Source organism: Lutjanus erythropterus, chromosome 9, assembly GCF_056507025.1.
Source record: "Lutjanus erythropterus isolate fLutEry1 chromosome 9, fLutEry1.hap2, whole genome shotgun sequence".
Taxonomy (NCBI): domain Eukaryota; kingdom Metazoa; phylum Chordata; class Actinopteri; order Lutjaniformes; family Lutjanidae; genus Lutjanus; species Lutjanus erythropterus.
This window is the reverse complement of record NC_139325.1, coordinates 17,889,350-17,906,943: the sequence shown is the minus strand read 5'-3', so window position 1 is coordinate 17,906,943 and position 17,594 is coordinate 17,889,350. Positions and strand designations below refer to the sequence as shown.

The window sequence follows — 17,594 nt, the reverse complement described above, 5'->3', positions numbered from 1 at the left end:
GAAACTGAGTAACGGAGTATTTGCCCACGTAGTTTTTCACAAAGTGGTGAACCTCACCCCATCCAAGCTGTGAATGACTGAACCTTTCAAGGATGCTCCTTTAACACCAAATCAGTAATATGGTATACATATATATATATATATATCAATATGGGTGGGGTTTCCTTTCCTCCACAAACACGATTAATGTCTTAAGAGTCATTGAAGCTAAAACCAAATGCCCATCTTTCTTTTTCCATTATCACAAACTAGTGACAAGTGATGACAGCATTGTCAAGAACACTCGTGTAGATTCTAAACACAATTACAGGCACATCAGGATGAGCACTGATTAAAGAATAGAGTTCACAGTTCTGGCTAGGATTTCTTTTTTTTTTTTTTTTTTTTTTTTAAAGGTTATTTTTTGGGCATTTTTGCCTTTATTGACAGTGACAGCTGAAGGTATGACAGGAAAGGGGGGTGAAGAGACAGGGGATGACACACAGCAAATGAGCCACAGGCGGGATTCGAACCGGCAGCCGCTGCAGAGGACTAACAGCCTCAATACATGGTGCGCACACCCTACCGACTGAGCTATAGGGGTGCCCCTGGCTAGGATTTCTTAATGCTACAACTTTCATATTGTGTTGAATGTGGAGGCCCTTTTAGACAAAAGCAGTAGTGTTACCACAATATAATCACAAAATATAGCATAAAAAATAAAACTATCTAAAGAAATACTCCTCCTGCTTTAACTGACTAATGTGACTTTACCTGCGAAAACGTAAACACAGGCTTGTTTGATCAAATTTCAAGGAGAATCTGACCTGGTGGCATCAGTATGAAATTGAGATGGTTTTGTAACCAGTTAAAATCTCCTTGTAGTTGCTTTATGTTAAGATAAAATACAAGGTCTGAGATAGGATCGGATACAGCCATGACTTTAGGAATTGTTTCCATTATGGGAATACAGGATTTTCTATATCTTTGAAACGTGATATGAAGAACAATTATGACATTTTTCTGTGATGAGGCCCCCAATTTTCAACAAAAGTTACAAAAATAATGCAGAGATTTTGAAGCCTGGAAAATTATTTTAATCAATATTAATATTTGCATGAAGAAATGTACAACACCAGCAGAATGACTTAGTGACACTATTGATCCATGACAAAATGGAACAAGGAGACTGATAATGAGCAAACGTGTCATTTGTATTTATGCATTTTTTCCAGCTTAAGGAAAACAGTCATTGTTTTGCATCCTCTCTTTTTTTGAATCATGGTGAAAATAACATTAAATTGATTACATGTAATAACAAATTAATACAGACGAAGAATTAATTTCTACATTTATGAACACAATGTACAAGTGAGAAGAAAAACAAGAAAAGGATCAAGACATCACCGGCCACAGTTTTTATTCCAAATAAGTTACAAACAAACCCTTAGTATAGTAGTGTACTTAGTACCAAAACAATATAGGATTTGCTGTGTTCACATAGGCGTGTGAATATCACAGTGTGTATATTACATGTGCGTATATTACACGTACATATATACACACACGCACACTCCTACATGTATGAAAGCACATATATACATACAGTACAACTCACAGCCACATCATGCAGTCACACACACATGGAGACTCAGTGCTACTGGTTATTTTCACTTCCTCCACTCCATGCACCAACAGAAATGAAGTGGATGCTCATTTTTCAGTATTGAATAGGAAATCATGACAGAAACACAGCCAGCTGCTTCTGAAATCCCACACAGAACAGTAGAAGAAGAAGAGGGTGTCCACACAACTTCCTTGCATCAGAAAACTATGTCAACAGAATACAGCACACAGCCACATGTGTTTGCTCTTGACGTGTTGAAACGTAGTGGTATTTTTGTCTTTCAAACAAAAAGTGGTGTTTGAGTTTTGGGACAAAGAATGTGCATCAAAGCAGTTCTTGACATCCGAGAAAAGATCAACTATATACAGCAGGAACAGTGTTATTTGCAAGACATGATTAGTGACATTGAAGCAAAATTTTATCATGATCCTACAAAAAGACATCGATAGACACCATAGGAAAAGGTGCACCAGTTAGACCTTTGGCCCTGACTTGAATTAGATTCTTGTATAGTACAATAAAATATGAGCTCTGCCCCTTTCACACTGCGCATGAAGGAGGTCTAGTGCACATTTAAAATTGTTGTTGAAGGACAGTTTAGTCAACTCCACAGTCACAGTAATTACACAGTTTAATGGTGATGTAATGAAATATTGGTCAGATCTCACCAGTGATAAATATCAATACTCAATATTTGAAATATTTTTCACATTGATAATCTGGTTTCAGCTGCACTTTCTTATTGTTTCTTCTCTGTGACAGCGAGTTAACAAAAACACCTCTGTAGTGCCTGTACATAGTCTTGCCTCCTCTGACTTACTCACAGTGCTGTTCTCTTTTTGTCACTCAGTTTTGTTCTGCTTGAATCCATGGTCATGATATAGCCTTCGTCAGCTTTTCCCGGTGGTATAGAATATCAATATTTTTCAAGTTATCAAAATGAGAAATTCCAGTATTGTGACAACACTAGATCTCACATACAAGTGTTTATGGGATATAATGCTGTGTTCATGTCACATGTCACGGCAGAGATGGGAAAGAGTCCCATGTTTATTAAAATGTTATGTAAAACATTCTAAAAAAAACCCCTAATAGATATGTTATCCAGACCTTGACCAAAAAACAGGTCACAAATTTGCAAGAAAAAACTTGGAAAGACTATGAGAATATTCAAGTTTTTTTCTCATAAATTTGTGAGTTTTTCCTCATGAATTTACAACTTAAATCTCAGAAATTCTGTTTTTTTCCTGAATATTACCCCTTGCCCTGAATGCCCCGGCTCCGCAATATTTTTTAACCTATAATTGCATACACCATTGCACCTGATATCAATTAAACTTGAGTTTATTTTCTGTGAATGATGGACATGTGTTTGCTTTTTCATGAAAGTTCCAGAAAAATCAAAGCTTCTCAGTCATAACTACAACTTGGATGTTAATGGTACTTGAAAACTAATAGGCATGGTACTGTAACTTCAATATGACAGGACTGCAGCATAAACTAATGCAAAGATCTATATTTGCAGCATTAGTAAAATTGATGCTTTGGGTATAAACTGTAAATACAGGTATGAGTTTTTTACTTCTGTTAATGACTGATAAGATCAATGATTTTGAACACACGATCATTTTCAGAATGTGTTTGCTGCCTGTGTAACAGTGTGAAAGGGGCATTTCTTGCTCTTAAAAGACAAAGATAAGAGGAATCAGCCTCAGACCTGTTGTTGCTGTTGTTGTTCTGTAGCATCCAGGTCCTGATAATGCTACAGAATAGCCCATACAGCTACCCTCAGTTCACTTTTACTTCAGGCACTGCATCCTCAAGTATTTCTTAACAAAGGCAATATGATGACAAATTCCTTAGAGGTTTAAAAGAAATGTCTTGTCTTACACAGATCGAAGTGAAAGTGAACTGAAGCTGAAAGCCCTGAACATTAAGTCTGGAGGAGATGTCGAGTGTTTGAAGGCTGGAGTTCCCTCAGTGTCCCGCTTTTACACAAAGATCAGACTCAAGAGATTTTTGTCAAAATACTGCAATATGAAGCAAACAGCATTTTCTCCCAATATTAACTTTTAAGCCGATCATCTATGACATGCCTCTGTTTGAGTAAGATCTTTGCTTTCATTAGACCATAAGCACACCAGGGCAATATTAGTAAACGTAAGTATGTCATCAGCGAGGATCTATCTGTCTTTAAGAGCAATTCAGAGTCTGTTTGACCCTGGGAAACACTGGCATACCACTCAGTTTAATTTAATGCTTAGTAGCTTCATTTGTTCCCAGGAGTACCAGTTCATATTTTGGCCAACTAACAGAAAAATATCAGAAATAAGAGACTATGTTTCTGATAGAACTCTGTATTGCACTTCAATGACAGACAAATACTCCTTAACAGAGTAAAAACGATATCTGCAGTTTAAAGGTATATCATCTTTTTTTTCCATAGTGTCTAAACATAGAGACCAGTGTTAGTTAACAGTGCTGAAGCCTTATTGATTGATTATCAGTGAAGTTAAAATGTACCACAGTCCTCTCAAAGCAACACTTCATATGGTTACTCCAACTCTCACACAGGAGACAAACTTGAGTCCAGTTGGGGTGTTTAGTATCGTCTATAGGTTCCTCCACTGAGTGACCGGTAGTTTTACTGTGAACTAAGCTACATCACATGTGTATTTCTGATTTATTGTGGGCTGAGATCCTCAGCTGAACCTGTATTTTCCTGGAAAAAAACAGAAGAATTGCATAATGGATTCAGTTGCCTCTGAAGTCTGGACAAAAGTAACTTGTATGTACTGAAAATAGCATATAGAAAAATCTATACAAATATATTGAAGGAAAAAAATGCCATTGGGTCCTGGTCTGGTCGTATGTTTGAGTTCAAGTACAGTACAGTGATCCTGGTATTATTGTTACATGTGTTTGGTCCCTGGGAAATGAGCTACTGCAACAAATGAGATGTTGGATTTTTAGTAGAAGAAAGAGATTTTAAATGTACACTCAGTTTCACAGTCTCTCCACCTGTCTTTTGCACAAAAGTTTGCTGTTTCCTGAAAGCATTGTCTCTTTTTTTTGTGGTTTACAAACGTATATTTAAATTCAGGTTTCAATATACTTTAAATCCTGAAAAGTTTGATTCTTTTTTTACCTGACAGCAGAGTACGAACAAAAAATTGTTTGTTTGAAGGAAGCTCTTAGGAGATTTAGCACAGTTTGGTTTACTAGGTGACATGATGGGACTGAAAATGTCATGAGGATAATTCCCCCAAGTGTTAATATCAACAATTTAGACAACCAAATTAAATTAAATTTGAGACAGTGTATTACCTGATACTACAGCAGGCCTTCCTGCAAACCAAACATGATTTGTACTGTGTGGTCAGAAACAACCTGCAGGTACAACCTCAAATATAAATGAAAATATATAGATTAGATTCCCCTTTAGTTGCTTTTCCAAAGGAAAACGTGAGGCTTATTGACATTTGTGTCACTCATATTAAAATAAAGTCTTTGTCTGCCTCCTCCCCAGAGTCTGACGACTTCTTGCCTGCTACCTTGTCCTTGTCACGGTTTGGAGATTGGTCCTTGGTCTTGAAGGAGCCATGGTCCTCGGAGTTGGTACGGAGAGGGCTGGCTCGCTGAACAGAGTCTGTCACAGACCCCGCCCTCACTGAAAACAAGGGAGACAGAGAAGATGTGTGTGAGTATTAACAATGCCTAAAGCAAGGGAAAGAGAGGAATTTTAACAATTCTGATTCCAATACTGACTTCACTTTGTAACAATTTTTGACTGATTACTTGAGTGTCCTCCTGATTTGTGTGAAATGCGATTTACCACAGATATATGTTACCATCAGAAATGCCAAGTTAGCTAGACAACTGTAGCAACACTGGTCTCTTTTCTGGTCTCTTGAATATCATGGGACTTCCTAAGAAAGCCCATCTCCTGAAGGCATTAATATACTAAGTTTAGTGTCACAGAATCATTAAAACTCAAATGAGAAATAAAGGTTGTCCTCTAGGTAAAACAGTTTCCCTCTAATGGCGCAGAGGTTGTGAGATTGCACAGGCTGCGCCATGTAGACAGAAACTGCTCCCTCCAGCTTTTAAGTCTGGCTGGAATCATTTGATATGTGAACTAAAAGACAACACAAATTTTATTTAACTTCTGTTGAGGAGCAACAACACAAATAATAAAACAACCAAACAGCCAAAGTCGTCTCATTCTCATTGCCTGAGAGCAAACATGAATCAGATGTGTGTACCAGTGACAGGCACCAGAGGGTGTCACTGATGACACACAGTTACAAAAAAAGAGAAAAGGAGACCAAAAGAGAGACGAGAAAAAAAGCAGTCATCTGAGAGCAGACAGGCAAAAAAAAGTTGTCTGTTACATAATAGATAATAGATGAAAGGCAGTGGCACTGACTGAGAGTTGTGACCTGATTCTATCAGTCATGCTGTAGACAGAGAACAGTCAGACGCCACAGGAACAATGAAAATATATGAGAGTCAGATCCTGACAGTGACATCAAACATCTACCAGTCTGTGTTGAGGAAATTTGATTTTGTGACCCACCATCCTGAGTGGTTTTGTTGGCAGAGCCTACAGACTGCAGGCCGGACTGGCCTTCTTTGTCTTTCTCTGACAGCATCCTCTTCAGTGTGGGAAGGGTCGTAACCTTAGGAGACACACTGCCACTGCTGGGTGAATCTGAGCTCTCATCTATCAGGAGAATCAGCAAAAAAATATTGTCTCATTTCTCAAAAAGATACTTGACAAGCAACATGCAAACACAGATTTTTTAACTGCACAATCTAAAATCATATTGCACCCAAAAGAAAGGCCTAAAATATCCAATGATGTGGTTCAGGAAGATAAAGACTTAATGAGATCAGATGCGGTGAGTGTACCCATGCTCCTGCTGCTGCTGGTGGTTCTTGGCTTCTGTGGGATGGTGGGTCGGGCAGCAAGGGCGGGTTTTGCTCCCTGTGGCACTGGTGGTTTTGGACTTACAGGTCCCCCAGGGGAACTAGAGGAGGACGTAGCCCTGAGACGAGGAGCTGGCTCTGGCTTGGTCTCACCACGAGGAGGGGTCTTCTCTGGAGAACCAGGGTCTGATTTATTGATCGAGCCGCTGGGAGACCTGCTCTCTGGAATGGTGGGCTGGGGCTTGGCTGCAGACACATACAAAAAAAAGAGAAATAAAAGCATTATGCACACAATTAGAGGTGAAGTATATGGCTCTGGTGCAAATTGGATTGTCATGTCATCTAATGAATCCAGTTGCCTCAGAAGATTGTTAGATGTTATGTTCTCACATGACATCTTGTGGCAGTGGTACACCTCTGCTGTGGTTGGCAAAGAGGAGGCTGATAAGTAAATAAATTAGGTAAAAAAAGTATTAAATTAAGTATGTATGTGTAAGAATAATATATGAAGGTATATATGTAAGTATAATTAATTAATATTAGTAGCCAGGAATTATTTTGGTTTACTGGGAAACCTACCAAACTGCTTTTAATAAAAATAAATAACATAAGTCACAGTTTCACTAGGCCCACTTTTCTGGAACTGTCACTGCCTCAGACAGAACCATGAAAATGATGCCATCTATAAGATCAGCTGCAGCTGCTGGCAGGAATCATTAAGAGTTATAGATAAAACAGCTTACCTGTTGCATTGCTGTCAGGCCTGTCGGGACTGGAAGACTAGAGGAGACACAAGGACAAAATATTAGATCACTATATCAGTGCAGAACGGTAAAAATAGCTTTTTCTTTCTTATCTTTTAAGGGATTACTCAGACTAATAAAGGTATAATATTAAGTCCACACTGTACCAAAATTATTTTACATTGTTGTGGTATTTTTCATTAAAAATAACTACTTTTTTAAAGTAATAAAGGCGTCTTGATAAAATGCATGTCATTATGATGTTCTAGTCATGTGACATTCAGGGTGATGCTCCAGGTACTGCAGGCCATTTTTCATTTTACTGTTGAGCTTGGTATGATTGTGAATGTTTTTTATTATATCTGTACTGTATTATGTCTTTACTATGAATATCCATGATGTATGATGTATGATCACATGACTTGTGAGGCGACCACCAGTGGATGTACATATAGAAGTGTATCTCCTCATTTTGTTCATGTCTGATGAAGGGCTGGGGCCCGAAATGTCACACATGGTGACACTATTAGAAATGCTATAAGGAGCAGTTTCTAGTGTCCGGACTTACTTTTGTACTTTTGTATCTGCTTTTTTGTCCAGTACCCAGTACTGCATGCTGTTTTTTTGAGTCATTACTCAGATTAATAGCATGAAACACATTTACATCCATTTACTCTTGAACAAAATATTAAGACTGCCTTTTTGAATCTGGTATATTTTTTACACATTACAGTCAATTTTATATTTTCAAGCTTTTACTTTATCTGATTGAGAAGTACAGTGCTGTGATACCGGATATCATGAATATCACTGTCATGCAACATTTTAACAGAGGGGGGCGCATTTGTGTTAAAAAAAATGCAGCTCACACACCCACGCTTTGTACGGGTGAACTGCCTCTTGAATAGCTCTATCCTCATTTTTACCTGCATACACAAAGACGCGGACACACACACACACGTGCATGTACACACACACACACACCTGGAAGCCAGCCAGAACAAGCAGATGGCAGGAGAGGATTTACTGCCACTGATACAAGGTCAGAAAAAACCCTAATGCTGTTAACACCATAAACCTCTTATTGTGTGCACACGCGCACACACACACGCACACACACACACACACACACGCACACACACGCACGCACGCACACACACACACACACACACACACACACACACACACATACACACACACACACACACACACACACACACACACACACACACACACACACACACACACACACACTTACTTTGTATTCCAGCAACTAGACAGGTACCAATAATACATCTAGTGAACACACACTTACACACCAATTCAATTTCATAGAGTCACACAAATCATACAGTTGTTGCCCTCATGTATTATCTGACTAATTCTGTTCCTCCTGAATCACATTAGGATTTATTTGTGCTTTTTAGGAAATGAACAAGCCAATGTAGCAAAGAAAGCACTTTTAGTTTTAAGACAATAAGTGAATTTGTGAATTTAAATAGGTTAAATATTCCCACAATATTTATGTTCTGTTGTGAGCCATGACAGAGAATTTGCATATCAGCTGTCTTTCTTGTTCATGCTTCCATCTCTTCCACTCTGCACCTCCCTCCCCACCTTTTGTGTTTTTATGTCTACATGCTGACAGGAGCAATGACTAGCCTGAAGATATATATACGAGTGTCTGTGTGTCAGTGTGTGTGTGTGTGTGTGTGCGCAGATTCGTAGCATTTTGTTTGCTGCTGGATTTCACATTTAGTGAGTGTTGAACAAAACTGCCTCGACAAGTGGAAACTGGATACCTACAGCACTTCGTCCCCCAAACAAAAACAAATGTGTTCTTATTATTGCTGCAGCTATCAATTATTTCTTTAATAGAGTATTCTACCGACTAATCCATCAGTTAATCAAGTAGTCGCAAGAAATATTTTTAATCTATAAAATAGAAATAGTAAATAGACAAGTGAGAGAGAGATTGGCAGCTGATATTGTGGAAGTTACAATAAACATCACAATCTTATGATTTTTTCTTTGATAACAAGGATAACCAGTTTCCAAGTTACACCACTGAAAATGCCCCAAGTCACAGCCTACGGGATTTCACTCAGTGGAAACCAAAGCAACTACTTTTTATCAGTCACTCTTCCTTTTTCTTTTAAGTTGGTTTTTAGACTGCATGTGACACAATGTTGCACTTCAGAGTAAACACAGTATCTGAGAGTAAGTCAACGAGTTACCTTTTTTTTGGTCAACTGCTGTCTGCAATGTTTTGAATGTAGTGTTAGGCCAAGATCTTTGCCACATGTTGTTGCTCCTTGTTTCTTGAAACTCCAGTGTTTAATTTTTTAAATCACACCACCTCACCTTGTACGCTCTCCTCTCCTGCTTGGCCTTCATCTCTGCCAGGAGGCCACTGCCCATCATCTGCAACCCCGGGTACCGCCTGCCTCCCTGAGGACTGCCCCTGCCGTCTGAACCCTCCCAGGGCTCGTCTATGGAGTCTGGCGTCCTCAGCTCCTCTGAGCGGTCTGAACTGCTGCTGTAGTCTGCGGGCTGCGAGCGGCTGGAGGCATCTCTGCAGCAAAGACAGGAAGTATTACTGAATCAAGGCACGATCAATCCATTGGGGCTGATTTAGTGAGTAATTATTCTGTTTTTGTTCATTTATACCTGGACTTTGTTTCAGGTGCTGGGCTCTTTAGTGCCACCTTTGGTGAGGAGGGCTCCTCTGGGATGGTGGAAGCTGGTGTTGAGATTGCAGATGTACCCAGAGCTGAAGGTGCTGCCTGGTTTTTCTCTGGCTTATCTGATTTGTCTGATTTATCAGATTTATCTGATTTGGAAGAGCGTTTGATAAGGTTGAGGAATCCTCCCTTACTCTTCTTCTTCTCTCCATCCTGAGATTCTGAACTCTTCAGGGAACGTCTGAGAGGAGACAGAGGAGAAAAAAAATGACAGAATGATGAAAGACTGAGCTGAAGAATGGTTAGGAACAAGTACTCTTTAAAACTTCTCTCGTGAAAAAATATAGAAATAAGGCATAATCCTTACTTGGAATCCATTTTGGTGACTTTTGTAGAGAAGAACTCGTCCACACCCTCATCTACCCTTCCCATGAGGCCATTCTGCTCCCCATCCTGAGATGGAGCACTGTTGATTTGCTGAAAGAGGAAGTTGAAGAATCTGATACCATGTCTGGGCCATCTGATAAACAAAAGATGTGCTGTTTGCACACGTGTGAGTATTTGTGTAAGTTTTGTGTCATTTTTATCTGTTTAATTTTTATCTTGCCAGTAACTGAAAGTAAGCCACCAATGTCTTCTTTACTCTGCCTGCAAAGCTTTACTCACAGGTACTTTACTGGAATGCATTTTCTTGTTCCGGCGGGGTCGTAGTTTGGTGAAGTGCTGCAGCTTTTTTTCCTCCTCAGATGGCAGCTCCATCATCGCTCCTGGCGTTCGATGCTCCGATTTTGGCTGCATCTGAGATGGAGTAGGTGGAGTTCGAGATGAAGTGTCCTCCACATGGATAGGGACGTCCTCCAGGGCCTTGTCCAGGTCAAACTCCATCTCTGCAGGTAGGACAGTCATTAGCAGGTCTGTAATTACATACTGTACACATTGAATATTCAAGCGTATTCTCACCTGTCACCAAGTCTAAGCAACATCAGTATTGAATAATTACTTGAAAGACCAAATACAGAAAGATTAAAACTAGTCATGTTTATCATTTTCTTATTACACGTGTCCAGGTGGACAAACCCAGGATGCTCGGATATATTGGTGGCAGTGGCAGCTTGGTAACTTTGTCTCAAGTTTCAGAGTCTGAACACAACTAGATTACAGATGTGATGTGGAGATAAAGACACTTTAAAACCCAACACAGGGATGCATGGCGGACATTGTCCTAGCCGGGATGTGAGAGTTAATGAGCTTTTTCCTTTTCTCTGGTGTTGGGAATGTTCTCGGCAGACTGAGATTTGGAGTTTGCCGTCAGAGCAACAGTGGGAAGCGGTGGTGACTACATAGGTGAGCTGGTGAGGAGCTTTTCTGCTATGGGACAGCCTTCCTGATGCAGTCAAAACTGGAACAATGATATCATCCTCCACTGCAGTGTTTCAGTGTGGACATTGCCAGTTAGGTAGATATCACCCAAACCTACCATTGAGTATTTTTTTTAGAATAAAACAGAAGGACAATGCACAATTTTATTCTAATAAGCTCAATGTCATTAAATACAAGATAAAAAAAAAGGTATAAACTACTCACCAAAGGCACGAGACACTGGCCTAAGCATTCTGCTGTGGATGCTCTTCCTCTTGGATTTTGGAGTCATCTGAAAAGAGAGCAGTTAATCAGATACAATTTGTGGCAATTGGAACAAAACAAAATAGACTTAATAAAATATCAAAACTATTGTTTCTATTATTCAAGACAAGTTACTGGTTGAGCTTTAAATTTGATAAACCAGATTTGTCCTCGAATAAAGAAAATACCCTGGGAGAACACATGAACAATGTTAGAAGCAATTCTGCATTTCTAGCATTTCTGCTAGATCTAGATCTTCATATAGACAGAAACATGTTATGTTTAAACAAAATAAATGTGAAAGAGTTGTGGCAGCTGTTGGGATAATGAACAACTAGTGCCATCGTCTTCATACATTGACAGTAAAGACAGTAGCATCCTAATGCCTGTCGCATATTATATTGTAATGTGATCCACATTTACAAACTGGTGATAACAAACAGTGCACTGAGAGGAGAGGAGCAGTGTTATGTGGTTGGATGCATTAAGAGAAATAGACTTTTTGTCAGTCAGCATTCAACAGTGTAAAGTAAATGCATCCTACTATACTCATATTGTAGTTTTTTACATTCCCTTTAAAATAACTCATAGGGATCAAATATTTGAATACAGGAAACTCTCTGAACTAAAGACGAGGCTACACCACAGACAACTGTATAGCAGGCAGGCACAGTGAGGAGCCACAGAAAAGGGAAAGAACAGTAAGATGAAAAGAAAGTGGACTGAAAGGAGAGTATAGAGGGACAGTTCAGAAATACTTACACTGCAGCACAGAGTCTCCATGGAGCAAAGGTGGAAAGGAAAGGAAGAACAGAGGAAAAGAAGAGTGAAGAGGAAGAAGAACAACACACAGTAAAGCCCAGTAAAGGCAAAAATGAAAGAGATAGCTGGGACAGTTTATGCAGAACACGACAAAGAAGGGGTCAGAGTGTAAAATAAAATGGAAAAAGGCATAAGACAGATAGAGAGACAGACAGGACCGGAGACAGTAGAACATGCGGCAGCCTGCATTTATTGTACATAACATGTCACATACATGGTTAATTTATCAACACTCCTTTTCTACAACAAATCTACAGAACAATGTGGTGAAAAGCAATCATTCGTCATCTTATCGCCCATGAAAAAGATTGAAAAACTCAACAATGGTTGATTGTGAATGAATGAGTTTTTACTGTCATTCTATCACAGAATCCATCAAATCTGACAGTTATCTTTGCAAACATTAAACTGGTCCACACACATGCAGTATATCAGAACTAACCCTAACAATTGAATATTTAAGCAACATGGTCTGCTTTTAGCATTTGGCAAACATTTTTACTGCACATGAAGATGGTTGTTTAAATGAATACTAAAAACAATCCTGAAGGTCTACTTTTCCAAACAGAGGGTAAATATTAAGCTACGAGTAATTATTGTAATACAACTAAATGTAACTTGGGTGGCCAGTCAGAACAGGTTGGATTTTAATTAATTAATTTTATGCAAATCCAGCCAAAACATAAGAGTCCTAAGCCCTATTTGCACATTTTATTTGATGCATTTGCACGGGATAAGCAAAGTCTATATTTTTAAACTTGAATTTACTGACATTATCCACAGATATGATGCCATGGCTCGGTTTGTTTTTCAGCCACATTAACAACATAGTTTCAAGTTGCTTTGCCCATAATTTAAATGTAAATACAGTCAGTCTCACAGCACAGGTATTGACTGCTGTTCAACACATTTCATTCCTGTTCAATAGTCTGACAACAGAAAACAGGTGTGAAAAAAATACAACCCCAAATCACAGAGATGCTGATTCACACCTAACTAATATTGTCACAGGACCTCTTGGCAAAATATGGCAGGTAATTTGCAGTGGAATTTTTACTTTAGAAATTACAGACCTGGCACATTTGCATGGGATTAAGATCATAGATGACATCTGCAATTATTACAAATTACCAGAGGTCACCAGGTAATACCATTCCTGTGTGAATAGGGCTCTAGATTATGAATGATAAAACAGATCCACTCTTCAAACCCACACTCTGTTACCGCTTTGTTAAGACAACCTGTGTTCATTCTTCATCAATTAATAACCTGGATAGTTTAAACTAACCTACTGGACTATAACTATGTTGGAACTTACCATGCATGACTCTAGATCCTCCAGCCTCTCAGCCTCCAGTATCTCAGTTGACGCCCGTTTAGGAATCTTCTCCTCAGGGACGTCCAGATCCACTGACCCCTGCTGCATCAAGGGGCGACCTCGCCGCACCAGATGGTCTGCCTGGGAGGATGAGAAAAGAACGGAATAAGGGAGCAGAGACGTTGTGTGAAGGAGATATGGGTGCAAGGAGGAGAACAAAGGAGGACAGGAAAGAGAAAATTCGGGTAGAAGAAGGTAGACAGAAAAAGAGAAGGATAGATTTACACTAAATAAACATGCTGATGCTACCACAAGTGGCAAAACAGAAATGTTACAGCTATTTAGAGTGCTCAAAATAACAGCCACTGTGTGAAGAATTAGTGAGCCAGTTGAGAGCTCTTTTAATCTTACCAGAGTCAGCTGGGAAGTGGAAAGAGCCTCCAAAATCTCATCTACAATGCGATCGGAGAGGAAGGATGCTAGGCTCAGCTTCACCTCACTGACACACAGAGAAAGACAGTAATGGACAAGCAGCAGAGCAAGACTATGACAGGAGGTCTCAAAAGACCTGAACATAACCACAGTCACATCTCAATGACTTCAAGTTCATAGTTAGACATACATAATACTTTTTAACCCACACACATGCACACACACCTCATCTTGTTGATAATATCCACTCCAGACTGCTCCAGGAGGGTTTTGGTGACAAAGCTTTTCGGTACGACCATTTTGGTTGAGCTGGCTTTCATCAGCTCTGGGCGAAGATTACTTTTCTTCATCACATGAGGGCACAGAGACTCTGCTGCATCCACCATCGACTCCAACAGAGTCTGGGAAGAGTGAAGATGAGGGATGGATGAGTGCAAGCCTTGATTTTATAATTCATCAGTAAACAGAATACTTACATTAAGCACATATGAAACTCTTCTGACACTTGCCACACAGTGAATGTGGTAACATGTGCAATTGAGGCACTTGAGGCATTTACCGATTTTCTCGTATTCTGAATTTAATCCGTAATCTGAATTCAGATCCCTAACTATGAATCAAATAATTTTCATAATTACATTTTCCCACTATGAAAGTCAAATACTGTATATGAAATGATGACAATTCATTTTAAAGCATAATTTTTTTTGTGGCTACAATTCATAGTACTGAATTAGCCATATTTCTATTACCTGGGGAGTAAAAATTATCACCCTACCTGCAGTTGCTGGTCCATGACAGTCGTCACCTCCCCAGCCATCGACTCAAGTTTCTCCTGGATGGGTCCAACTGATGAGCTGTTCACCTCCTCTCTGGAAACTGATCCCAGGTGGTAGAGGTTCGGGAGCAGCTAGAGGATACACCGAGAGGTGGACACAAGGTGGGTATAGGAATGATGATCTCCAAATGAGCTTGTAAATAACACGCCTGTGTATAATTTGTGCCTCCTCACCGTTTTAGAGTTCCTGGCATCTTTGATGAGGTTCTCTGCTGACCTGACGTCCTCCAAGACTGCATCTGTCTCCGAGTTCCTCAGAGAGTTCAGGTGGTCCTGCACCTTCACACAGATCCTGTCGATCATCTGGAAGACAATAACAAGTCATCAAAGTGTAAACCAAACACACTCTTGACCCATACTGTACATATAAAGTAAAATTAGTGTGCTTTTGTATCAAATGTCCTATTTACTGTAATTGGTCTCCTATCTACTTTATAAACAATTACACATTAAGTTTGGCCAGAACCTTGTAGATTATCATGCATATGTATCCAATAATAATGGTGTGTTTGTATCAGTTTGTTTACACACCTGTTGTGTGGTTGTGGTTACGATGCCCTGCTGCAGCCGATAGGCCTGTTCCTGTAAGTACTTTCTGGTTTCATGATTCCTGTACAGATAATTCTCAATCTGGGAAAAAAACAACACCACAAAACCACTGTCATGTTAAAAAACCAAAGTGATAAAGATGTAAAAGAGTCTGTCATTATTATTACAAGAAAGCTGAAAGCTAGAGGAACCAGTGAGAACTCTTTAAACCTTTAGCAAAGCGTCCTCTGTTTTCTCGGGGCTGGCCTTCAGAGCCTGGGAGGCATCGATGATCGGGATGGGCATGAAACGGATGGTGAAGTTCCTGACAGACACACAGCCAGAGGACATTATCCCAGGATTAGTTCACATCATTGAGGAAAGGTAAGAGGCAGAGACGTGTGCAGAGCTGTAAAGACATTTCAGTAAACGTGGCAGAAAGTGATGCAGTTGATCACACACACTCACACTCCACACCCCCTGTGGAATGTCTTGATCCATTCATTTATAATTTAATAATTCAATCTGCATATCATTTATTTTATGGGTAATACAGTATCATACTGTCATGAGCATAATAATTTATATATGTTTATATTTGGCTGTGAATTAATCAGTAACCTTCTAACGCCATTGGAAAAAATGGGAATATTTAGGAAAATTCAAATAAATTAACCGTTGATTGCTGTGTGTGTTTCTGTGTGTGTGTGTGTCAGCATTACATGTAGTCTGGCCCCTCAGCCTCTCTCACACTGGTCTATTACAGAGCAATGAAAAGGCATCATTAGAGAGGCTACTGATATTGAAACAGAGATCATCACTGAGTATTAGTCTTCATACACAGCTGGAGGAAAAGGAGGAATGACAGGAGAAAAGAAAAAAAGAAATAAGTGAAGATACAGTAGAATCAAAAGTAGAAGGCACAGAGAGAGGAAAAAGAGAGTTTTTGGAGGCAAAGGAAAGGAAAGATGCTGATGTTTGTCAACCTCAAAGGTATACTTATTCATCTTCCCTCTTTTTCTTGGCTTTGTGATCAACATACACACGGCCTAAGCAGCACAGCAGGCGACCTGGTGCCATTATTAATGAAGATTTAACTTCTGTACGAACCCAGCTGCTCTCTCCCCTCATCTCTTCAACTCACAGATCTGCTGTGAACATGGCCAAGACTTCCAGTTAAATATAAATTCTTATAAAATTCTTAATTCAGTCAGTCTAACATGTGTGGTCAGTTATAGTTAAACAGTATAACCTATGTAAATTAGCCACTGTGGGAGCAGCAGTTATAACCACTGAAACAAGCCATAGCTTCAATGTTGGCATGCACCCATGCACACACCTCACAGCTGCCCAATGTTCTTACAACAAGAGCACAAAGACAACATTTTAATTGCCTATCTATTGCTACACCACTGTATAGAGTTCATGTTCAGGTATTCAGAAGTGTTCAGAAGTGCTAATGGAAACAAAAAGGCAGCACACCCATGTGCACCTGTTTGTTTGGGTGAGGTGGCCACAGCTATTATCTCATAGTTTGTGCCACATATTTGCATGTGTCACATGTCTTATCAAATGTTTTACTCATGCTTCTTCATAGTCTTCTTTTAATCCACACACCTCAGTGTAGGTAAAAGATTAGCTCTGGAGCTGAAGAAGATGGATGGTAATGTTATTGTACAATAGACCTGGACATTGTACGGCCAGCGGGCCGGATCTGGCCCACATGATGGTTCTGTCTGGCCCGTGATAACGAAGACAAACCACGCCATTTTACTTAAGAGGCTAAAGAGACAAATGAAATTATCTAAATCGGCTTTTATTTTGAAATGCTTGTGTGGCGCGAGTGCGTTTCCTCCTGTCACAATTGACTGACGCGAGTGATGTTTGCAGTCGCTGCATCTTCTGCTGAGGTGACTGAGACACATCCACGGCAGGTTGAGTGAATGGGGATTTTCATTTTGTTCGCGGAATGCAGTTGATGGAGGAAAACGCTGGAGTTACCAAATGAGCACTAAAAAGCGTGAGGTTGATGCTGAATGTTGAGTGTTTAATAAGTCATGGACTGTTA

The 17,594-nt window shown here is 39.7% G+C and overlaps 1 protein-coding gene across 1 annotated transcript in view; it reads right to left on the bottom strand.

Moving 5' to 3' along the window:
- Positions 1–4,891: 4,891 nt before the first annotated feature.
- LOC146321236 (F-actin-uncapping protein LRRC16A-like) overlaps positions 4,892–17,594 on the bottom strand; it is an 89,790-nt gene continuing 77,087 nt past the window's right edge. The window contains exons 23-38 of the mRNA XM_084726300.1: positions 15,758–15,851; positions 15,530–15,628; positions 15,173–15,301; positions 14,939–15,070; positions 14,386–14,561; positions 14,140–14,227; positions 13,729–13,869; positions 11,550–11,616; positions 10,632–10,852; positions 10,333–10,442; positions 9,952–10,206; positions 9,646–9,856; positions 7,282–7,318; positions 6,521–6,784; positions 6,186–6,332; positions 4,892–5,276 (exon numbers count right to left, since the gene is read on the bottom strand). Coding sequence (XP_084582426.1) covers positions 5,098–5,276; positions 6,186–6,332; positions 6,521–6,784; positions 7,282–7,318; positions 9,646–9,856; positions 9,952–10,206; positions 10,333–10,442; positions 10,632–10,852; positions 11,550–11,616; positions 13,729–13,869; positions 14,140–14,227; positions 14,386–14,561; positions 14,939–15,070; positions 15,173–15,301; positions 15,530–15,628; positions 15,758–15,851 — 2,350 coding nt within the window. The 3' untranslated portion in view covers positions 4,892–5,097. The remainder of the gene's footprint in view (positions 5,277–6,185; positions 6,333–6,520; positions 6,785–7,281; positions 7,319–9,645; positions 9,857–9,951; positions 10,207–10,332; positions 10,443–10,631; positions 10,853–11,549; positions 11,617–13,728; positions 13,870–14,139; positions 14,228–14,385; positions 14,562–14,938; positions 15,071–15,172; positions 15,302–15,529; positions 15,629–15,757; positions 15,852–17,594) is intronic.